Source organism: Anopheles coustani, chromosome 3 (assembly GCF_943734705.1).
Source record: "Anopheles coustani chromosome 3, idAnoCousDA_361_x.2, whole genome shotgun sequence".
In the NCBI taxonomy this organism is placed as follows: Eukaryota; Metazoa; Arthropoda; class Insecta; order Diptera; family Culicidae; genus Anopheles; species Anopheles coustani.
The window spans coordinates 87,147,429-87,165,176 of NC_071288.1; the positions used below are offsets into that span (position 1 = coordinate 87,147,429).

The 17,748-nt window shown below is 43.7% G+C and overlaps 1 protein-coding gene across 1 annotated transcript in view; it reads right to left on the bottom strand.

Moving 5' to 3' along the window:
- Nucleotides 1–17,748, bottom strand: part of LOC131268725 (optomotor-blind protein) — a 125,312-nt gene that overhangs the window by 46,624 nt on the left and 60,940 nt on the right. The window contains exon 4 of the mRNA XM_058270994.1: nt 4,128–4,151. Within this exon, the coding sequence (XP_058126977.1) occupies nt 4,128–4,151 (24 nt within the window). The remainder of the gene's footprint in view (nt 1–4,127; nt 4,152–17,748) is intronic.

Here is a 17,748-nt window from a genome sequence, read left to right on the forward strand (position 1 = left end):
AGTGTAGGTGTTAGTTTTATTTCAACTCTGCTTGGTGCTGAACGATTTGTCTGACGTTTGATAAAACTGGTTAAAAAATTTAAAACACATGGCCCATTTACTTCAATTTACACTGACGGAAGTCCAGGGTACCTTCCACTTGTTGAAAAAAAAAAAACACCCGTAGCCTTAAGTGCGCTTGTGCGCGGCTCATTTAATAACGGTTCCGCCGGTTGACTTTAAGGTGACACCATTATTATGGTTCCCTTTTTTATTTTGTTCTTATGTTGTTTCCTTACCTAACCAAATGAAAAAAAACCCCTAAACGGTAAAGAAAACCGAAACTATTAAAACCTATCCTTCCTCGAGCTTCTAGCGTTATCTGTCACATTCGATCGGCTCGTTCGGCCACCGGGTGGCGGCGGCCAAGGACGACGGCGTACGGAGTTTTTTCTTTCGGTCACCTGCCCCACACACGCTGGCCGGGTCTCAGGTTTCTCGCTGCTGATTAATATTGCAAGATTACGGAGGCCCCTGGGAGGGAGCGAGGGAGAAGGCCCCCTCTAACGGAGGAGGAGGTGCGCCTTGTAATGCTATACCGTTGATCGGCTCGATCGCCGGCTAACGGAAGCGACATTTTATCCGAAATGGTTCCCCCGACGAACGGACGGGAGAACCGAAAACCGGAGCGAAGAAAGAGAGCGAGAAGGGTACGCTAAGATGTTTCAGTTTTGTTTCCTTCCTTCGGGAGAACTGGCCGGCCGGTGTGCTCCCGTTGGCCGTAAAGATGATGTTTATTGAGCACCTTCGGGCGGCTAATTAGCGGTAATATATTTTGTTTATGTTAGACCGTACGCTAGCTTATTGCGGCAGCTCGTTAGTTAGATCAACATTTAATAATATTTAACGTTCTGTGCTGCAGCTTTCTTGTTGAGACCTTCGTGAACGAAAAAGGCTGTGAACACAATGTTGCTCGGAACCAACTCCACTTCCTCCTAGTTTATATTTGCTTAAGGTTTCAACAATTCGTTGAGGTGATCATTAATCATTGTGCAGTTTAAAATAAGCTCCAGTAAGAAAGAGATTAACAGCAGCTTACACTCAAGGTAACAAGTAAAGCTGTTAAAGATTAGATAACAAGATTGAATAGTGTATGTTGGTAAATTTATAATAATTAACTCATCCCCATCATCATTATTTTTGCAATCAATTTATTCGATGGAAACAAATAATCCGTATGTATATTATTTTGTCCCGCATTTAATCAATGTGAGAAAGCGGGAAAATTATCCTCAATCAAAAGGATACTTGCTTGAACCGGGTCAACCAGAACCGAACGGTAACACGATATATTGAACGGAAAGGGCTTATGGAGAAAGAGAAACAACCACCGAATGTTTCAGTAAAAAAAAAGGGAAACAAAAAAGTAAATCGAACTAAAGACAAACCTCGAACCAATAACAAACTTCGCCCAAACGAAGGTTTTTAAAAGGAACTTAAACTGTTTCGCCCTCCGCCGTTGATCCCAAACGCAAGACGATCAACAGAAGAACACGATCCCGTTCCACCCGGATTTCTGCCCCCAATCACCCTCCCCCCGCAGCAGACGTAGACGGTCGGCATCGTAAAATGTGGATGTTGATTCAGTTTAAACACTGCAACCCACCCTCCCCGTGCTGTGTGTCCTCTCCTTCGGCCGACACTGGAGCCGGTTGCCGGTGTTTGGTGTTTGCAAAAATAAAAACACACCAAACGTAAGGCGGCCCTACGCGAGCGGCGTCATCGTTGGCGTCGTGTTCCGTCGTGCGTCTTTGGTCGTCGTTGGCGTCGGATCAAGACTTTGATCTCTTCCTTCGCTACAAGCGCCGCTCTTTAACATCCAAAGACCTCCGCGCGGGGCGACAAACTGAACCGATATCCGGCGGCGGCGGCGGCGGTCCGAACGAGAGGTGAAAATAAAAAATAACGAGAGCAAACTGGGGACCGAGGAAAAGAGGAGGGTAAGTCGGGCGACAAGCTCCCCAACAAAAAACAAGCAAAGGGTCTCCACAATGTAAAACTCTGCGGAAGGTAAATCGTGCTCCATTGGACATTTTATTTAATGGAATTGGAGTATGCGAAAAGGAAATGTATGTTTTATGTTTTTTTGTCTCTCTCTCTTACTCTCTCTCTCTCTCTCTCTCTCTCTCTATGTGTTTGCAATCCTGGGTGCTTCATCTTTCTTCGGGAAAGCTGTAAAATATTTCTCTCAAATCCCACCAACTGCGCCGGGTTCTTAAAGCGTATCGAGCTTGAGGAGGCAAGTGCCTTGGGAAGCTTTTGGTAGGAGCTGGGAAAAGGAAGAATGAGTGAAAAAGGCAGCTGAAATCCTCTGGTGCTGCCTACACGCATGTGATGCAGCAAAATGCAAGCACTTTAAAGCCACACCGCACGGAGAAACATGCGCTTGAAGATGTTAGAGCCTCCTCAATGCGAGTTCTCGTCGCTTATTGATCCTTAAGGTCAATGGGTATCACAATCAATGGAGTTAAAGCAATTTTTAATTATATTGAACTTTTTCAAATTTCATTATTCTGTTCTAATTTCATGTACTTAAAACGTCTTTATGCATTTAACAATTACAACCATTTATTTTTATTTTACATGGCTGAAAAAATAGGCTAACAATCAAACATAAAAATCGATAATTCGAATTATCTATTTTTGTTTCACTTCCAGGTTCTAACACTCATCGATTTGTCTAAAATTCATCTATTTATTTGTCTTCTATGAGCAATTTCTTTAAGTTTTAGTTACGTGGGAGAATAGTTACTGAATGGGGAATTATATTTCAACAAACAAGTTGTGGAATCTCAATAATTATTTATTATTACAGTTATTTTAAATTCCAAAAAATTTACGAATTTTAATTCTGCCACCTTCAATTAGATTTTTAAAAGAAAATCCATATCTTCTGATGAACAAAATAGATCTTTTCGAGCACATTCAGTAGCACGATTTGTAACATGAAAATAAACTCACTCGTTACAGCACCACTTTGTCGGAAGTTGTTCATCTTTTCCTCCCATTTTCCCCCTTCGCCAACATCCACCTTCATTCCTCAACGCATGGTTAGGATTAAGCGCTTTATTTTATATCGTTTTAAGTTGCAACGCGGTCCGAGTATTTGCTTTTTATTTGCTTAAATAAATCTTTTCCCCGCGTGTCGTGCGAGCTCGTGCTGTTCGCCACCAAGCCACCGATGGCCACACGGCTGTAGGGATGCTGCTTGTGTGCAGTTTTCTTGCCAACCAACCAACCTTGTGTTACGTGTTTTATGTTTCGCTCACGCGGGCCCGAAAGCGGGCGTTTTTCTGCGTGGCGGCATTTTTCGTTTCAAGTAAAGCTCTGTTCAAAATCTCAAGGGGGATGCTTTAGTGGAGGGGGGGTTGCAGTGAGCAAAGTAATATTGATATTCATTTTTATTGATTGCTAGTAATCATTACCATCACCCGGCGGCAGAATCACTTTGCGGTATTTCCTTTTTCTTCGCCTGAGAGTTTATGTTTTCCCCATTGGAGGTTGGAGTTACCCGGCTCGTTGGGTGGGCCTCCCTCCCGCCGCCGATTGGTTTATTATCATTAATTATCCACGCCGGCATACACAAGACGGAGCGCCATGGAGACGACACCGAAGGTGGCAGAAGAACCTGGCGGGGTTAAAATACTTCCTCCCGGTAAATTTCAACTGACACAAGTGGAATTTAAAGACAAATATAAATACAATATTGTTCAATTTCAAGTACCACGATACCTGATTCAACCCGAATACCAAGTGTTAGATAGGGTTAAGTTTAAGAAATGGATTAAATGCGGTAAAAATTGGCAACAGCGATTTGTTCATCTAATAAATCCCAACCGGGCAACCAATGCCTTCGATACAGTTTGAAAATACAATAGAAGATAGAAGAACTAGACAGAGATAGGAAGAGTGGGCTCTTAGAAATAGCTCCAAATTACCTCGATCTGCACAAAGTCAACGCACACAGGCACCAAAATGCGCAACAAACAAGTCGCAGATTGCATCCGGCCAGGGTTGTTTTTTGGGGGTTTCGATTCGTATTGTTCATATGAGATAGCGGAAGAAATCAAAAAATTTGTGTTACATACCCACACGGTGGAGGCATCGCCAACCTTGAAGATAAGAGAGTAAACGGGTATTAATGACACTGGTAAATGAAGCTGGTACGAAGGTGTTTAATCTAAATATGGTTTGAGACATGGTCGTCCGTCGTCGTTATCGTCGTCGGTTTTGGGGTTTTGCGGTTCCCGAATATATTTTTTCTGAATTAAGGGGATTCCAAGGGTAGACAATATAATATAAACATATCTCCGATATTAATTGAGATAATGTTGTACAAATTAATAGATAAAAAGTGCTCTTAAAAATAGAAATGCTTGGGAAAACTTTCCATCCGAACTCTGGTCCAAAGCTGGCGGATGTTTCATTTAGCAAATTACTAATGAACGGCTCGAAATGGGTTGCGTTGGGAACATCCAGCATCCACTCTTCCCATCGGGGAAAAGGAGTTGGAAGCCACCTTTACGCGAACGCCCGAAGACCACCCGAGGAGTATGAAAAATAGCCGCTCCACTTCACGGAAAACAAATATTGCTAACCAGCGTTATGATTTGTGTGCCGGCGCAGAAGGGGGCTTAAAGAATGAGGGGGGAAAAAGAAAACCCCGCACTTTGTTTTAGGATGACCAACGATCGCGGGACGCGACGCGAGACGCTCGTGAGGATGTTTTGCTTATTTGCTTAACATTAGGACCCAACGTCAAAAGCCGTGGAATGAGACGTGGAGGAGGAAAGGCAGAAAACAACCGCTACATATTAACAACCTTCAAGCCACGGTTCGTCCGTCCCGCATTCTCACCCATTCTGCCTCCCTTTTGCGCGTCCTTTTATCCCCCCCTGGTCCGCTTTCCCCGTGCGTATCCTGACAACAATCGAGCATAAATCAATAAATGGCGCCATTATTATTGATACCTTTCGTTTCCACTTGCCAGCGGAGTTTCAGCGCCGCTGCTCGTTCAGCGGATCATCGTTGCACTGCCATCTCATTATTTTCTTCCACCCCGATCAGCTTCCCACCCCAGCGCCCCACCCCTGCGGAATCGGGGTGGTTTTTGCCGGTCTGCTGCTGCTCAGGCGAAAACCAAACCGCCCGGCTTCGTCCTCGATGGTGATTTGTTCTGACGATGGCGTCTAGAAGTGGCGACCAAAAGGGGAAGAAAGCAAGCCAACTAAAAGGGAAAACATATCGTTTGCACGCCAAATCCGACAGTCGGAATTCAATTTATGCGCCCGATTTTCGGCGGGCCCTTTTACCTTGCCTTTTATCGTGTCGCTGCTTCCCCCGGTAGTATCTTTTCGATCGACATTCGGCCGGCTCGGTTTCGGCCGCGGTTTTTGTCGCAGATCGCGTGGAGTGGTGGCGGCGAAGATAAGGGCGAAACGGGAGGGGCAAAATGATGAGCAAAACAAAACCGAACCAACGGGCGGGACGCGACATTCGTGGCCAAACGGTAACGCCGGCTACAAATATTTTCGCTTGTCGGGACGCGATCTGGCCCCGGGCTGGAGTAATTTATCTAGCGCGGATGTTTCCATCAACGGTAGCCAGGGCGCAGCAGGAGAGTTGGAGGAGTGGTTTTTGTGGGGGAATTACAATGTAGAAATTTTTTACTGAGCAACTATGTAGTTCTTGCAATGGTAAGCTTAAAAACAATATAATTAAACAAGACAACAATATACGAGGCTCGTAGCAAAAAGAGTGCTTATAAAACTCCTGTACCTTATCCTGAAATGAACGATAAACAGTTCAAAGCAGGAGAATAACTCAGGCGACAAATCGGACTGTTCAGTAGACGATCAGTTTTTAGATACTGAAAGTACAGAAGTACTGTTTTCTTGTATAATTTATTTAAAATAATAGATCTAATTGCTGAAGTCTACACCCTTTTTATGTTATGTATGTATCTAGCATGCAAAACATTATAAAAAAGAATGAATAAGCCATTTAAAGTGTGACCATCAGTAAATTGAACCAAGGAAAACATCAATTTACTTATAGTCACACTTTATTATGATTGGAGAACACATTGTTTCTTTGTAATTGTATTCTATACTCATATAAGTCTAATTTTTCAATTAATTCAGTTTGAAACTACCATGACGTATAAAACAGAATCAAGTGCCCATTAATTTAAATGCAAAGATTTTAAGATTGACCCAACCTTGGAAAATACATGTATTTTAGCGAATGTACGGAAGTTATGACTAAGAACAAGATGGTCAGTGTCACAAAAATAAGCAGTAATCTCCCAGAAATGGAATAAATTTGGTTCCAAGAAATAACGTTAAATGTTTTGTGTATTTTATAATAAAAAAAAAGCCAGGAAATTTGGGCTTTCAAACTTATATCAAATACTGCATCATAAATCGAGACCAGTTTTTGACAAATTATTTTAACAAGAACGAATTAATCCGACTTCCATAGAAGATATACATCATAATAACCCATTTTACTTTTGAATGAGATAAGCCACAAAGTTGTACAAATTTTGTTGTAGTCTATTATCCACTTTAATTGGTTGCTTTCAATGTGACGAACAATTATTCATACGCCATCGTTATAGATTAATGTAAATGACTCCTTAATCAATGCGTAAGCAAGAAACGATGATTCTCCTTAATTCCTTTGATCATCGGTTCAAACCACTCGACACTTGTGGAAGAAGCAAAGCTGAAGTGGAAATCCAAACGGAGTGCATTCCTTCCCCCGCAGTAACAAAGACATCTCGCTTCAATTATCTCCGGGTTGTTTTTTTCCTTTATACATTTATCTTGAGAACACTCGAACTCGGCGCGTTGATGCATCTCATTTCACCACTCCACCTTTCCCATCTCGGTATCTCGTTATCTGGGACCCTCCGCCCGGTTTTGCGGTGGTGGGCATTTTACCCATTTTAATGAAGATGCCACCGAACGGAACGAGGCAAGACGCTTGGCTGTCGGTTGAAACCGAAACGAACGACACGATTTGTCACTGCCCATTCAATGCTCGCCCCGCGCGAGATAAACGGAAAAATGCGAGGGGTTTCGAAGCGGGTGCATCCGAAAGGCACGGGTTTGTTCGAACCGGGAGGTCCGTGGCCATTTTTCGTACGCCTTCGGGCCTTCGGGCAGGTGTTGGAACCGCGAACGAGATTTCGTTGATCGGCCCCGGAATAGTTCAATAAAGCGAGGGGTACAAAAATCTTCAACCGACCACATGAGCTCATTAGCTTTTCCCTTTTCCTTTCGTGTTTATTAATCGATTTCCCCCGGCGAGGTCCCGGTCCTCGGCTTGCTGCGGGGTGGTCTCAGCTGGGATTGTCCTCATTATCGGCAATTAATATGCAGAAATCAAGCCCCGGCGATCGGTGTTGCATGGAAGAGGAAACAACCAAATCGTACCCCAAATGGAAGGAAGCTGGATCCCAGGATCATCGGGTGGGATCAGAAAAATCGACCTCCGGTCGACCCTCCGGAGGCTCGCGATCGTGCGAAGAGAAATGTAGAAAATGTCGCCCCATGTCATCGGTTCCGCGCGCTGCAAAGGACGCGTCCCCGACTCCAATAATCCACGGCGAGCGGAGAATCCGTTCCGAATGGAGTAATTAAAATTACCTTCTTTGTGTGGGTTTGGTCTTTCTTTCCCCCGTACGTTAATCGTCCGTGTGGCGAACGGGATTGGAGATTTTTATTAACCACTTCGGTGTCATCGAAACATTTACTCATTCTTTATCTTTACGTTTTTCCCTCCGTTGTTTCATCCCAAGGTGTGTGCGAGATATTAAACGGGAAAGCTCTTCGGTTTTGGGGAAAAAATCTTTTCAATTTGAATTCAACATTTTGTCCCATCTTTTACCCAAACCCCACGTTGAGGTGGTTTCAATCAGGTTTTTGGGGTTTTTGCGTCTCCTCTCGATTTCGAATGAACCGTTATTGATTCAAAATGTTCATCAATATTCACTTCGCTAAACTCGATGGAACGGTTTGAGGTTTTCCTTGTTCCAAACGAATAAAGAAAATCAGAATCTGACCTGAGAACGGAACCGAAAATCTCGAAGATCGATGCACAAGCGTCCCCTGATCGAGGGACCCTGACCCCCTTCCCCCTCTTTTCAGCATGTTTTCCCAACGGGTCATTATTTTGTGCCTCCGCAATTTGCATGTGCACTCGGGTTTTCACACGCCCGTCGCCCCAAAAACAAGGCCATTGTAGGTGATGTCGTCCTGTCGCCAGCAATCCAAGGTCCAGCGTCCAGCATCAGCATCGTGTGGCGACAGGTTCGCCCTCGCTCACCTCTCCTCGCGGACCCTTCCCGGGCTTGTGTTGTGGCGAACATCCTCACCGGGGAACCTGGCCGGGGGTCGCGTAAACAAATACGCTGGGGGTAGCGCGATTTAATCAGCTCGGTTCCGACCCCGGGCGCCCCGGTCCGCTCGAAAGACGAAAGACTCCAACGCATGCACGAGCGACGAACCTCCGCGCCAGAAAAAAAGGGCAGACCGATCAAAAAGAAACCACCACGAACGAAGCAGGAAAAAGAAATATTTATAATTTTTCACGAAAGGAAGCGAAAACGGTTATATGCACGCATACATACACACACACACTGGCACAAACAGAGAGAAAGAGTGAGAGAGAGAGAATAAAGACTTACCCGAGAAACCCGGGCTACGGACGGAACGATGCTACAAAACTGTCCTATATCGAAGAAATCAACATAAATAATGTGGCGCCCGTTGGACCCGAAAATGTTTGCAGAATGCGCACGTTAAGCGACCCCGCACGAGAGAGGGGGAGAGGGGAGGGAACCTGTGAGGAGGGTTGTTCGTATTCTTTTTGCCTCTGTTTTTTTTGCATTTTTGCCTGACCAACTTGGTAGGCCGCTTGTTTATATTCACATTTTCCTTCGTTGATATTCCCTTTTAAAGAGTTACTTCTGCTCTAGATGAGGACTTTTTTTTTGTGCTTCTCGTTCCCTCTCTTTTGTGGCTCGTCAGTCTAGGACCATGGCGTCATGCAGATTCTTGTCAAATCCGGCACTATTTCCTCCCCCGCAGAATGAAAAACTGCGGCGATCGAAATGACACCCAAAAGCAAAAAGTGACTTAACAGGAAAAGAAAACGATCTTTGAATTTCATCGTCGTCCTGTAAATACTACCTTTTTACATGTTAACATACGTGCGGAAATTCTCTTGCTCCTTTTTCATTTTGTGAAAATGATTTTATATAAATATATTTTATGTAAATGTTACGTTACTTCATTACATGTTAGCGCGAGTAGTAAATCAATAATGGTGAAAGCTGAACACTTACCTGCAAGTAAAGAAAAGAGAGAAGACAAAAAACAAAGAATTAGAATTGGTTCATCTTTTGTGACAAAGAAACATGTAGAATAATGGTTATAACATTGGTTGAACAGCTGGATGAAAATGGTGTTAACAAACTGACTTGTAAAAGTTCTCATTGTAAAAACAATATCAAAAAACCGCTGAACGAAAAACAAACGAGTTTGATCGAAATCGTTTTTCTTAGCATAACAAACTGCTTTGCCCGATTAGCTAATAGAAACATTAGCTTCCAGTGCGATCCCCGATCGAATGCGCCCGATCGGAAAACTTAACACGGCGTAAAGATAATGTTTTCCCGATGTCGAACAAACTCCTTCGCCACCGCTATCGCCACACACCACCGGCCAGCCAGGGGGCCGGTTGTTGAGCAATATAATTCATCGCATAAATTATGGCCCGAGAAACAAAGCAAAACAGCGCATGCCCGGCCATCTTATCTAGCCGCTTTTTTCTCAACCTCGTCCGCCGGGTTTGCGGTAGTCGTGGTCGCCGTCGTCCGTGATGTTCCCAACCGAGAGCCCCACGATATCGGATTATGATGATGAATAAAGGCACATTAGGTGAAGCATATTAATGGCGACAGGCTCTCCCTTTCCACCCTCCCCGCTGGCTGTTGAGTTGGAGGCGGTCGGACTAACACCACGACCCGTTGCGGATGGTGTTTCTGCTAACGATAAGCTTCAAACTCCCAGGAGATAGGATGAGGGGTGGGGTGAGGGTGGTGGGAGTGAAAAAAGGTGCACGGAATAGTTCACAGTCAATTAGGTGCGAGTTTGGTGTTTTTTCTCGTCTTGCAATGAAGCCTTTCGTTTCCTAAGGTAAGTGTCTATCTTGATTACACTTCTGTAGAAGGTGGAAAGTGAAAAATCGTAATCGATCATAATTTTTCTTTCCAATGGCGTGGAAATTATTTCATTTAATAAACAGGGACCAAATATGGGTAGGAAAAATGTCAGAAACCTTTCAAAATGAGATGAGTTTGTGATTCCGATTTTAAAGAGATTGTCTAACGAAAAGTTACCTACTCCATTGTACTCTCGTCTTCGTAGCGTTGTATATTTTTCCCACACTTTTTCCTCCGATTGCTTGCATTATCTAACGACAATGATGTCTGTTCGTATGCAATTCGTTTCGATTTGATTTAGATTCTTTTCCCATCCCCAAAACTCCCTCCGGTCTCGATAACGAGATAATCATCCGTTTGGACGCATCTGGCTGGACGGATCCGAGGGTTCACGCTCCAAGGAGTCTCCTTAAGGACGAAATGACCGTGCGCGAATCCTGCGAGGAGAGGCACACAAATCATAAATAATTGATAATTATCGTTATGGTGGAAGATCGTTGGAGCACCAAGCTTTCATATTGGCTCGAGGGGCTCGCGAGTCGCTTCTATTCCGGTCGGGTTTTACTTCTTTCCCGCGTGTCGGTTCACCTTCGGTCGTGCCAAATAGCCCGGGGACTCAACCGTAGGGAGGAAACCCACTGGAAATGGGGCTTGCGTGACGTAAGGAAACGTGGCCTTTGCGCGCTGCCCCATCATCATCCGGCGCGGAAGGAGAGTTTGTTTGTTTAAGCTGTCCAATTTGGCCGTTCTCTGTGGTTTTTGTTTTCTTTTCCCTTCGGATCTCTTTCTCTCTTTCTCCACTCCAGAGCGCGTTGCGAATCGTGGCGAAACCGTTGAGGCTAAAGATGTATTTAACGCAAAGGGGAGGGGGGAAAGACCCACACAGAAAGTCTGGGGAAAGGAGAGGGCCGGTTGTAATGTCTCGCGTTAGTCAGGCGCCATCGTGAGGCGCCATCGATTAACGTATTTGGTGGCCCACGGTCCCACAGACAGGTGTGAGCGTTCCTTCCGTTCGCCATTTGTATGTCTTTTGTTTTTTTGTTCTTTGTTAACTCCTTTCCATATTTTTCTTATGCCCATTCTTCTGTTTAAAACAATTAGCTGCAGTTTTTATTAAAATTAATCAACGGAAAGTAACTCCAACACAACAAAAGGAAAACTGTAAAAAAACAGTCAGTAAGAAAAATAAAAAGGCAAGTTTATTTACAAATCAAACAAAATACACAACTAAAAAACGAAACGAAGAGAGAAAAAGGCCAAACGATCATCCCGAAAACCTAATCCAAAAATTATGTCGATCCGGTTTGGAGGTTAGTGACAATCGATTTGTGTTCGGCATTAGTGCTTCATCACTAAGTCACCCTCGTGTTTGTGTGTGTGTTTGTTTGGTGCTTGGAGCCCACCCAAGACGATTCCGAAGCACACATAAGCTCAAAAAAATGGCTGCCAGGATGGGATTGCTGGGCAATAAATTCATAAAACCACAAAACCACACGCGCTTTCAAGTTGTCAGATTCCGAGATGGTGCGATAACGATTCGCAACGGTGGTGATGATTGGTTCTTGTTAACAACGGCGGTTCAGTTTATTTTTCTACACACTACTTGATCGATGGATGGGGTGAGAAAAGGTTTGAAAGAAAAGAAATGCCAAAAGGCACCTTGTGTCCTTAAAATATGCACTGTGGATCATATAATTTTAATCGTATTCAAGATGGGATAGTATTGTCACAAAAATACCTGTAAGGAAAGATTCCCAACGTACTTGAGAAACGTAGAAACAATAAGAAAAGTCCACCTCGGAAACGGGGCGCCAGAAGGCAGTTTACAATTATTTATGAATTATTTGTTTTTGCCCGTTTCTTCCGATTTTCCCATCCATTTTCTTTTGAGGATTGGGTACCCTCAACAACCACGGAAGAAAAAGGAGCATAAAAGGAAACAACCGAAGTCGAGAGTGAACAGGATGGGTTCATGAATCCGATCGTTGGTGCCATCCATTCTTAGCGGACCAGCTCTGGTGGATTAATCTTGGTCCGGCAGCATTCAACATGGGACCACCTCTGGGATGGAAACGGCCGGTTAACTCCTCCCGCGTAAGGCTGGAAAGACGATCCAAGGGATTCCACGGAGAGCTGGTCGTGGCCACCACGCTGCAGCCCGACGCCAGACGATCGGCGACGATAAAGCGCTTGAGAGCGAGACCTTCGGGACGTGGATGGCGTTCCGACTCGGCCGGGTTCAGCAAGATGCAATGAACTGAAGGGGCTTTGCAAGCATCATCCTGTGCCATCCAGTGCCTGCACCGTGTCCTTGGCAGGAAGAACGGTGGCGGTGACGGCGAGGGTGGTCATCGTCGTCATACCGAGCGGGGTTTTTCGCGTATTTAAATGATTACGAATCGTGCCCCGAGATGCCGGTGGTGGATAAATTGGTCACGCTTTTCCGCCGGCCATCGGATGGAGGGAGGGGGCGAACGGGGAACAGTTTTCCTCCCGATCGCCAGACCGTCGCCATTGTGATTCTTGGGCGCCGTCTGCGCACGCGGTTCTGGACTGGTCCGCCCGTTCCGATCGCTTCCGATAGACCACCGCGAATAAAATGGGCAGCTTTACGAGACGGAACGAAAAAGGGACGAGACAGAGGAATTCACGAGGGGGGAAGGTCGTAGCATTGTGGAAAAAGAGCTTTTTGAATAGTTTGGAGGGCAAGTAGTGGAAGTACAGCGTGGTAGAACTATCCTTTCTATTCCTTCTCAGCCTTCCCATAAAACAAGGATAAGGACAGAACGTAAAGAACAGGATCGAAGAACAAGCAAAACAGCATACAAAAACACACGACCAAGAAGGAGTGCCACCCACTGCATTTTGATTTCAGAATCATTATTCTCTCCCAGCGCTAGTCGTCTCGTTTTAGCATTTTCCACTTGATCATTTATCAGTTTCGTACACGTTCGTTGAGTTGACTTGGAGTACGAAAAGCAAGAGGCAAAAAGGAAACCAACCGACACGAAAACCGACGCCGAGTGGTTGCATTTCGCGAACAGGTTTTAACTAGACCGGACACCGGGGGTCGTAAAATGGATTCAGCTTTATGGAATTCATTTGACGCCGCCTCGCTGAAATACAGGAATTAAACATTCAGCTCGCTTTATGAAAGTATAAAACCACAACCTGAGTTGGTTGCATTAAGAATGATTTAGGTTCTACTACAAGCAATTATTTTAACTTCATGTATAGGTTGCTTTATTTCTGAGACAATGGAATTTTCGACTTTGAAGAGCTTTAACCATAAGAAGTAACATAAAAATATCTTTAATATTTAATTAGAATGAACTATCAACGCTTGGTGGACAAGGTTTTCTTAAGGAGATGATTGCTACTTTTTTTGAGTGTTGCTTAATATCTGCAAATTAAGTTCATACCAAAATTGTTTTTTTTTTCATACCAAAATTCTAATTTTTATACGTGAGCAGATGTGAAATTAAAACCTAATTTGATAGTTACTCCAAAGAGAAAAAAGATTTAAAACGATTTGGCATTGGCATATCGATAATTTAGTTTTTAATGTAAATTGTTTTAGAGATAAGAAATTGAAAGAATCTTTCTTGGTGTACTTCTTTCAATTTTCATCAGTATGCTTCAGTTTTCAAATTTACATTTTGTTGTTGGATGGTCGAACTTTTTACTGAAGATCATGAGTTTGCTCATTGGTTTCATTTCCAGAAGTTTCTTTTTATATTTCTTACAAATTCTGTCAAATGCAATTGTGTGTGATGAAGGTATCAGTAATTAAATTGTGTACTATTTATTTTGTCAATAGAATAGGGATTTGGAGATTAAAGATATATTTTGGTGTAACTAAATTTCCTTAATTTTGGAGTGGAAGTAAAACAGAACATAAAATTATGAAATGGAAAATTAAAGTATAAGAAAACATAAAATAAAAAAAAAGAGTGTTTAAGCATTGCTAAGACGTTTTAAATCGAGTAACTAATGGGCAATTCACAAAAGTGTGTGTTAATTCGATTTGGTACTGGTATAGACCGTAACGGTCCAAAACACTAGGAACTCCGGTTTGGATACCCGCAGCCATTTCCCACACTTGGCGTGTGTGCAAAATCAAGCCCGATTGCTAAAAATTCTGCACCACTCTCAATTGAGGCGACTCTCTGATTTGTCCCATGCTCCAGGCGCACCCTTTTTCTTACGCAGACTACGTGGAAGAAATATGTCGCTAGTAGGCAGCACTAAGACCCGCTGCCCGCTGCGCAACTTCAAGCAGACATCGGTCCGAGGCGAAACAAAACCCATCCACCACCCGCATTGAAGCGAATCAAGTGAAATCAAGTTGCCGAAAAGTTTCAACGAGTTACCGCCCCTACCCCCATCCCAACGGCCATCTCTCGTTTTGTCTGTGTTTTTTGATCAATTATTCAATTTCAGCTCAATTGGACGCAGTCGGGGTTGAAGCCGTTCCGATCCAATTGTCCCCGAAACAAAAAAAATACGAAAGAGTGCTCCCGTCTTTCTCCCCGCCCGGTTCGGTGTCAACTTTTCCGATCGCTTCATCAGGGCGGGACACAAAGTGGGTTCGGGGTGACGGTGGGCAGATGCTTGAAAATGATTTAAGGTCGTCCGACATCATATCAAATTATGTTTCACTGTCGTCGTCGTTGTTATTGCCATCGATTTCTTCGAGGGTTCCCGCCGGTTGAACATTCACCGCAAGACACTCTCCCTTTCGCGCTGCTTTTCCCCGATTGTGTCCCCGCCTTTGTTTCAATCCCTTTAAGCTTCTTGTTTTATTATTTCTCCCAAAAATTGGATGCTTTGTTTTTCCATCCATCATTCTTGCATTGGGCCGAAAATCTAATTCCTAATGTCGATCCATGTCGGACGCCAGCATAAGTTCCAATTTATTCCCCCCCGCTTTTTTTTTTTTTTGTTTGTTTGTTTGGTTATCCAGCTTCTCAAACACATGTCAAGTTGTTTTGTTTTCTGATTTTCAACCATGTTTTTTTTTTGTCTCCGGCGCATCCTTGGCCCGCCGAAATAGAACGCGCGCAATGTGAGGTTTTTATTTACGAATTCCAGAACCTTTTTCCCCCTTTCAAAGTTCGGAAGCGGCAAAGGAGGTGGATGATTTTTGTCAGCACAAACTAAAGCCAAACGGGCCCAAAGGCATCGCGGTTTTGGGAGAAAGGATCGATAAGGATGCCGGAAGAATGTCCCCGGTGCGCCAAACGGCGTCCGGGACGGCGAGAAAAGCCGAGAAGCGTGCGGGTTTTTGCGGGAAACAAGCATTTTATTATGTCAAACTTCGAAGCACTTCGCGTTCGCGTTTGACGGACGTCTCTCATGCCTGTCCTCTCCCCCTCGGGGTGGACGTTTGTGGGGGCCGATGATCGACAGCTTGGCTGACATTTGGAATGATTCCCGTCTTTAGCTTTTTTTCGTTCCAATCTCGTCGTCGTCGCACAATGGAATGGAAAGATGGTGGTGGCGGAGGGGAAATGATAGACTGGAGGTGGAAGGGTTCTCCCTTCGATCGAAGGCGACGTCGGAAGGAATGCAAACGCCAGACCGCGCTCGCTCGCGCCACATTCGGATCCCGATGGGTTTTCGGTCTGGCGTTTGGGAATTCTCTTTTTTCTTCCGAATAGATCGAAAACTCAATCGAACGCCAAGATCCGAACGGGGGAAGGACAAGTAATAGGAGCCCCCCATCCCCGTCCTTGCTCCCGCCATGTCTTCGCCTTCGAGGACAATCAAACTCAAGTCTTCTCGAGCACTCGAGCCGAGGTATAAAAGGTATATAGCATCAATCTCCTTCACAATCATCCACTCCTAACGCAGTTCGTTCCTTCTGATATTGATCTGATCTTGTCGTTGATATCTGTCCGCCGTTGCGTAGCGATGCGTGTTTTCTTTATCTTTCCTGGGTTTTTCTACCACCACTCGCTCGGCAGACTCATTTTTGTGATCTGCTTGGTTTGGTTATCCCTCCGATACTCGTTGATTTTTTCCCTCAATCTCGCTCACTTCTTCCAGAAGGTAGAAGTATTTCAATGATTCGCAAGAAACGGACGGGCGTTGGTGGAACGCGCATTTGGGAGCACCAATCGCGTTGATGTCCCGCTGACATTTTTCCACAAAATGTCCCACTAGCGGACCAGAATCGGGCCCGATTTGTTGCGATCGATGCTGCTAGTTGGTTCGTCCGTCCGTCTGTCTGTCTGTCTGTCGGTCGGTCTGAGTCGTTGAGTTTGATGTTGGCGAGCAGCATTCCACGCTGGCGCCCGCCTTCATCAGTGTGGCTCCAACACAAAATGCACACTCGCACACACGATGGCGAAATGGTGAGGATGCATTCGTGGGTGGAAATGTCACCACAACCATCAGTCCCAAGCGGTTCTCCTTATTTCCTTCGCTCGCGATGGCGTACGATGTCTGCAGGAGACATCTTGCACGCCTCGAATGTGGAGTCGTTGGTCGGCGTGGTGTAGGTCCTTCGAGAAATACCACCAAGTAAAGTGGGAAATCATCGTTTGTCATTGCTTCTATTATTTTTTTCTCGAATCACTAGTTTACTAAGAGCTTCTTTTATGTTAAAGAAAAAGCGTAGAAGCTTTAAAATATTATTCAGATAAATATTTGAACATAATATAAAATGGACGTAATAAAAATAATTAAAGAGAAGGTAACTCATTTTATAAACGTATTACAATTTGAAAAAGGATTTATTCTACAATTTTCTTTTTCTTTAACACGTTGACTGCCAAGCGTTCTTAAGACACTTTTTTAGATCAAACTTTTTTAATAAAATTTATTAATAACATTTGATAAACCGACGGTTTTCAAAAGTCTAGCAAAGTCTTAGCTTCCCAAAACACCTGTATTCAATATTACTATAGTTTTTATGTTGCATCTTCATTTATTTATGGGATAACAACTTTTTTGAACTAATTGCTGCTATCACCCACTTTTGGGTGCGCGGTTTAGCACATTTGTTTTTAGTAGTTTTTAGTACAATCTTTTTTAATAAAATTAGTTTAAAACATTTATCAAACCTACTAGTTTTCAAGGCTAAGTAAAAACTAAGGTTCCCAAAGAATTGATATTAAATATTACTATAATGTTTATGTTGCTTTTTCATTTAATAAGGGACAAAAACTTTTTAGAACTAATGACAGCTAGCAATCAAAAATAATACTGGTACCTTCAAATTTAACATTAATACAATTCAATTCAAGAGCAGCCATTACAAGAAGAGTATTTTAGCGTAATAACATGGCATGGCAAAGTTTAACGATATGGTTACCTCAAACCATTTGATTTTTATAACGTGGCATTTTATTTCTTACAAGTTCAAAAGAAAAAGCATAATGTCCTCGGTAATGTATGGTTCTTACTTGAGCTTTTGCATTTTTATCTAATGAAGGTTTTAAATCCTTCAGAAGTGCTATTTTAAAGAA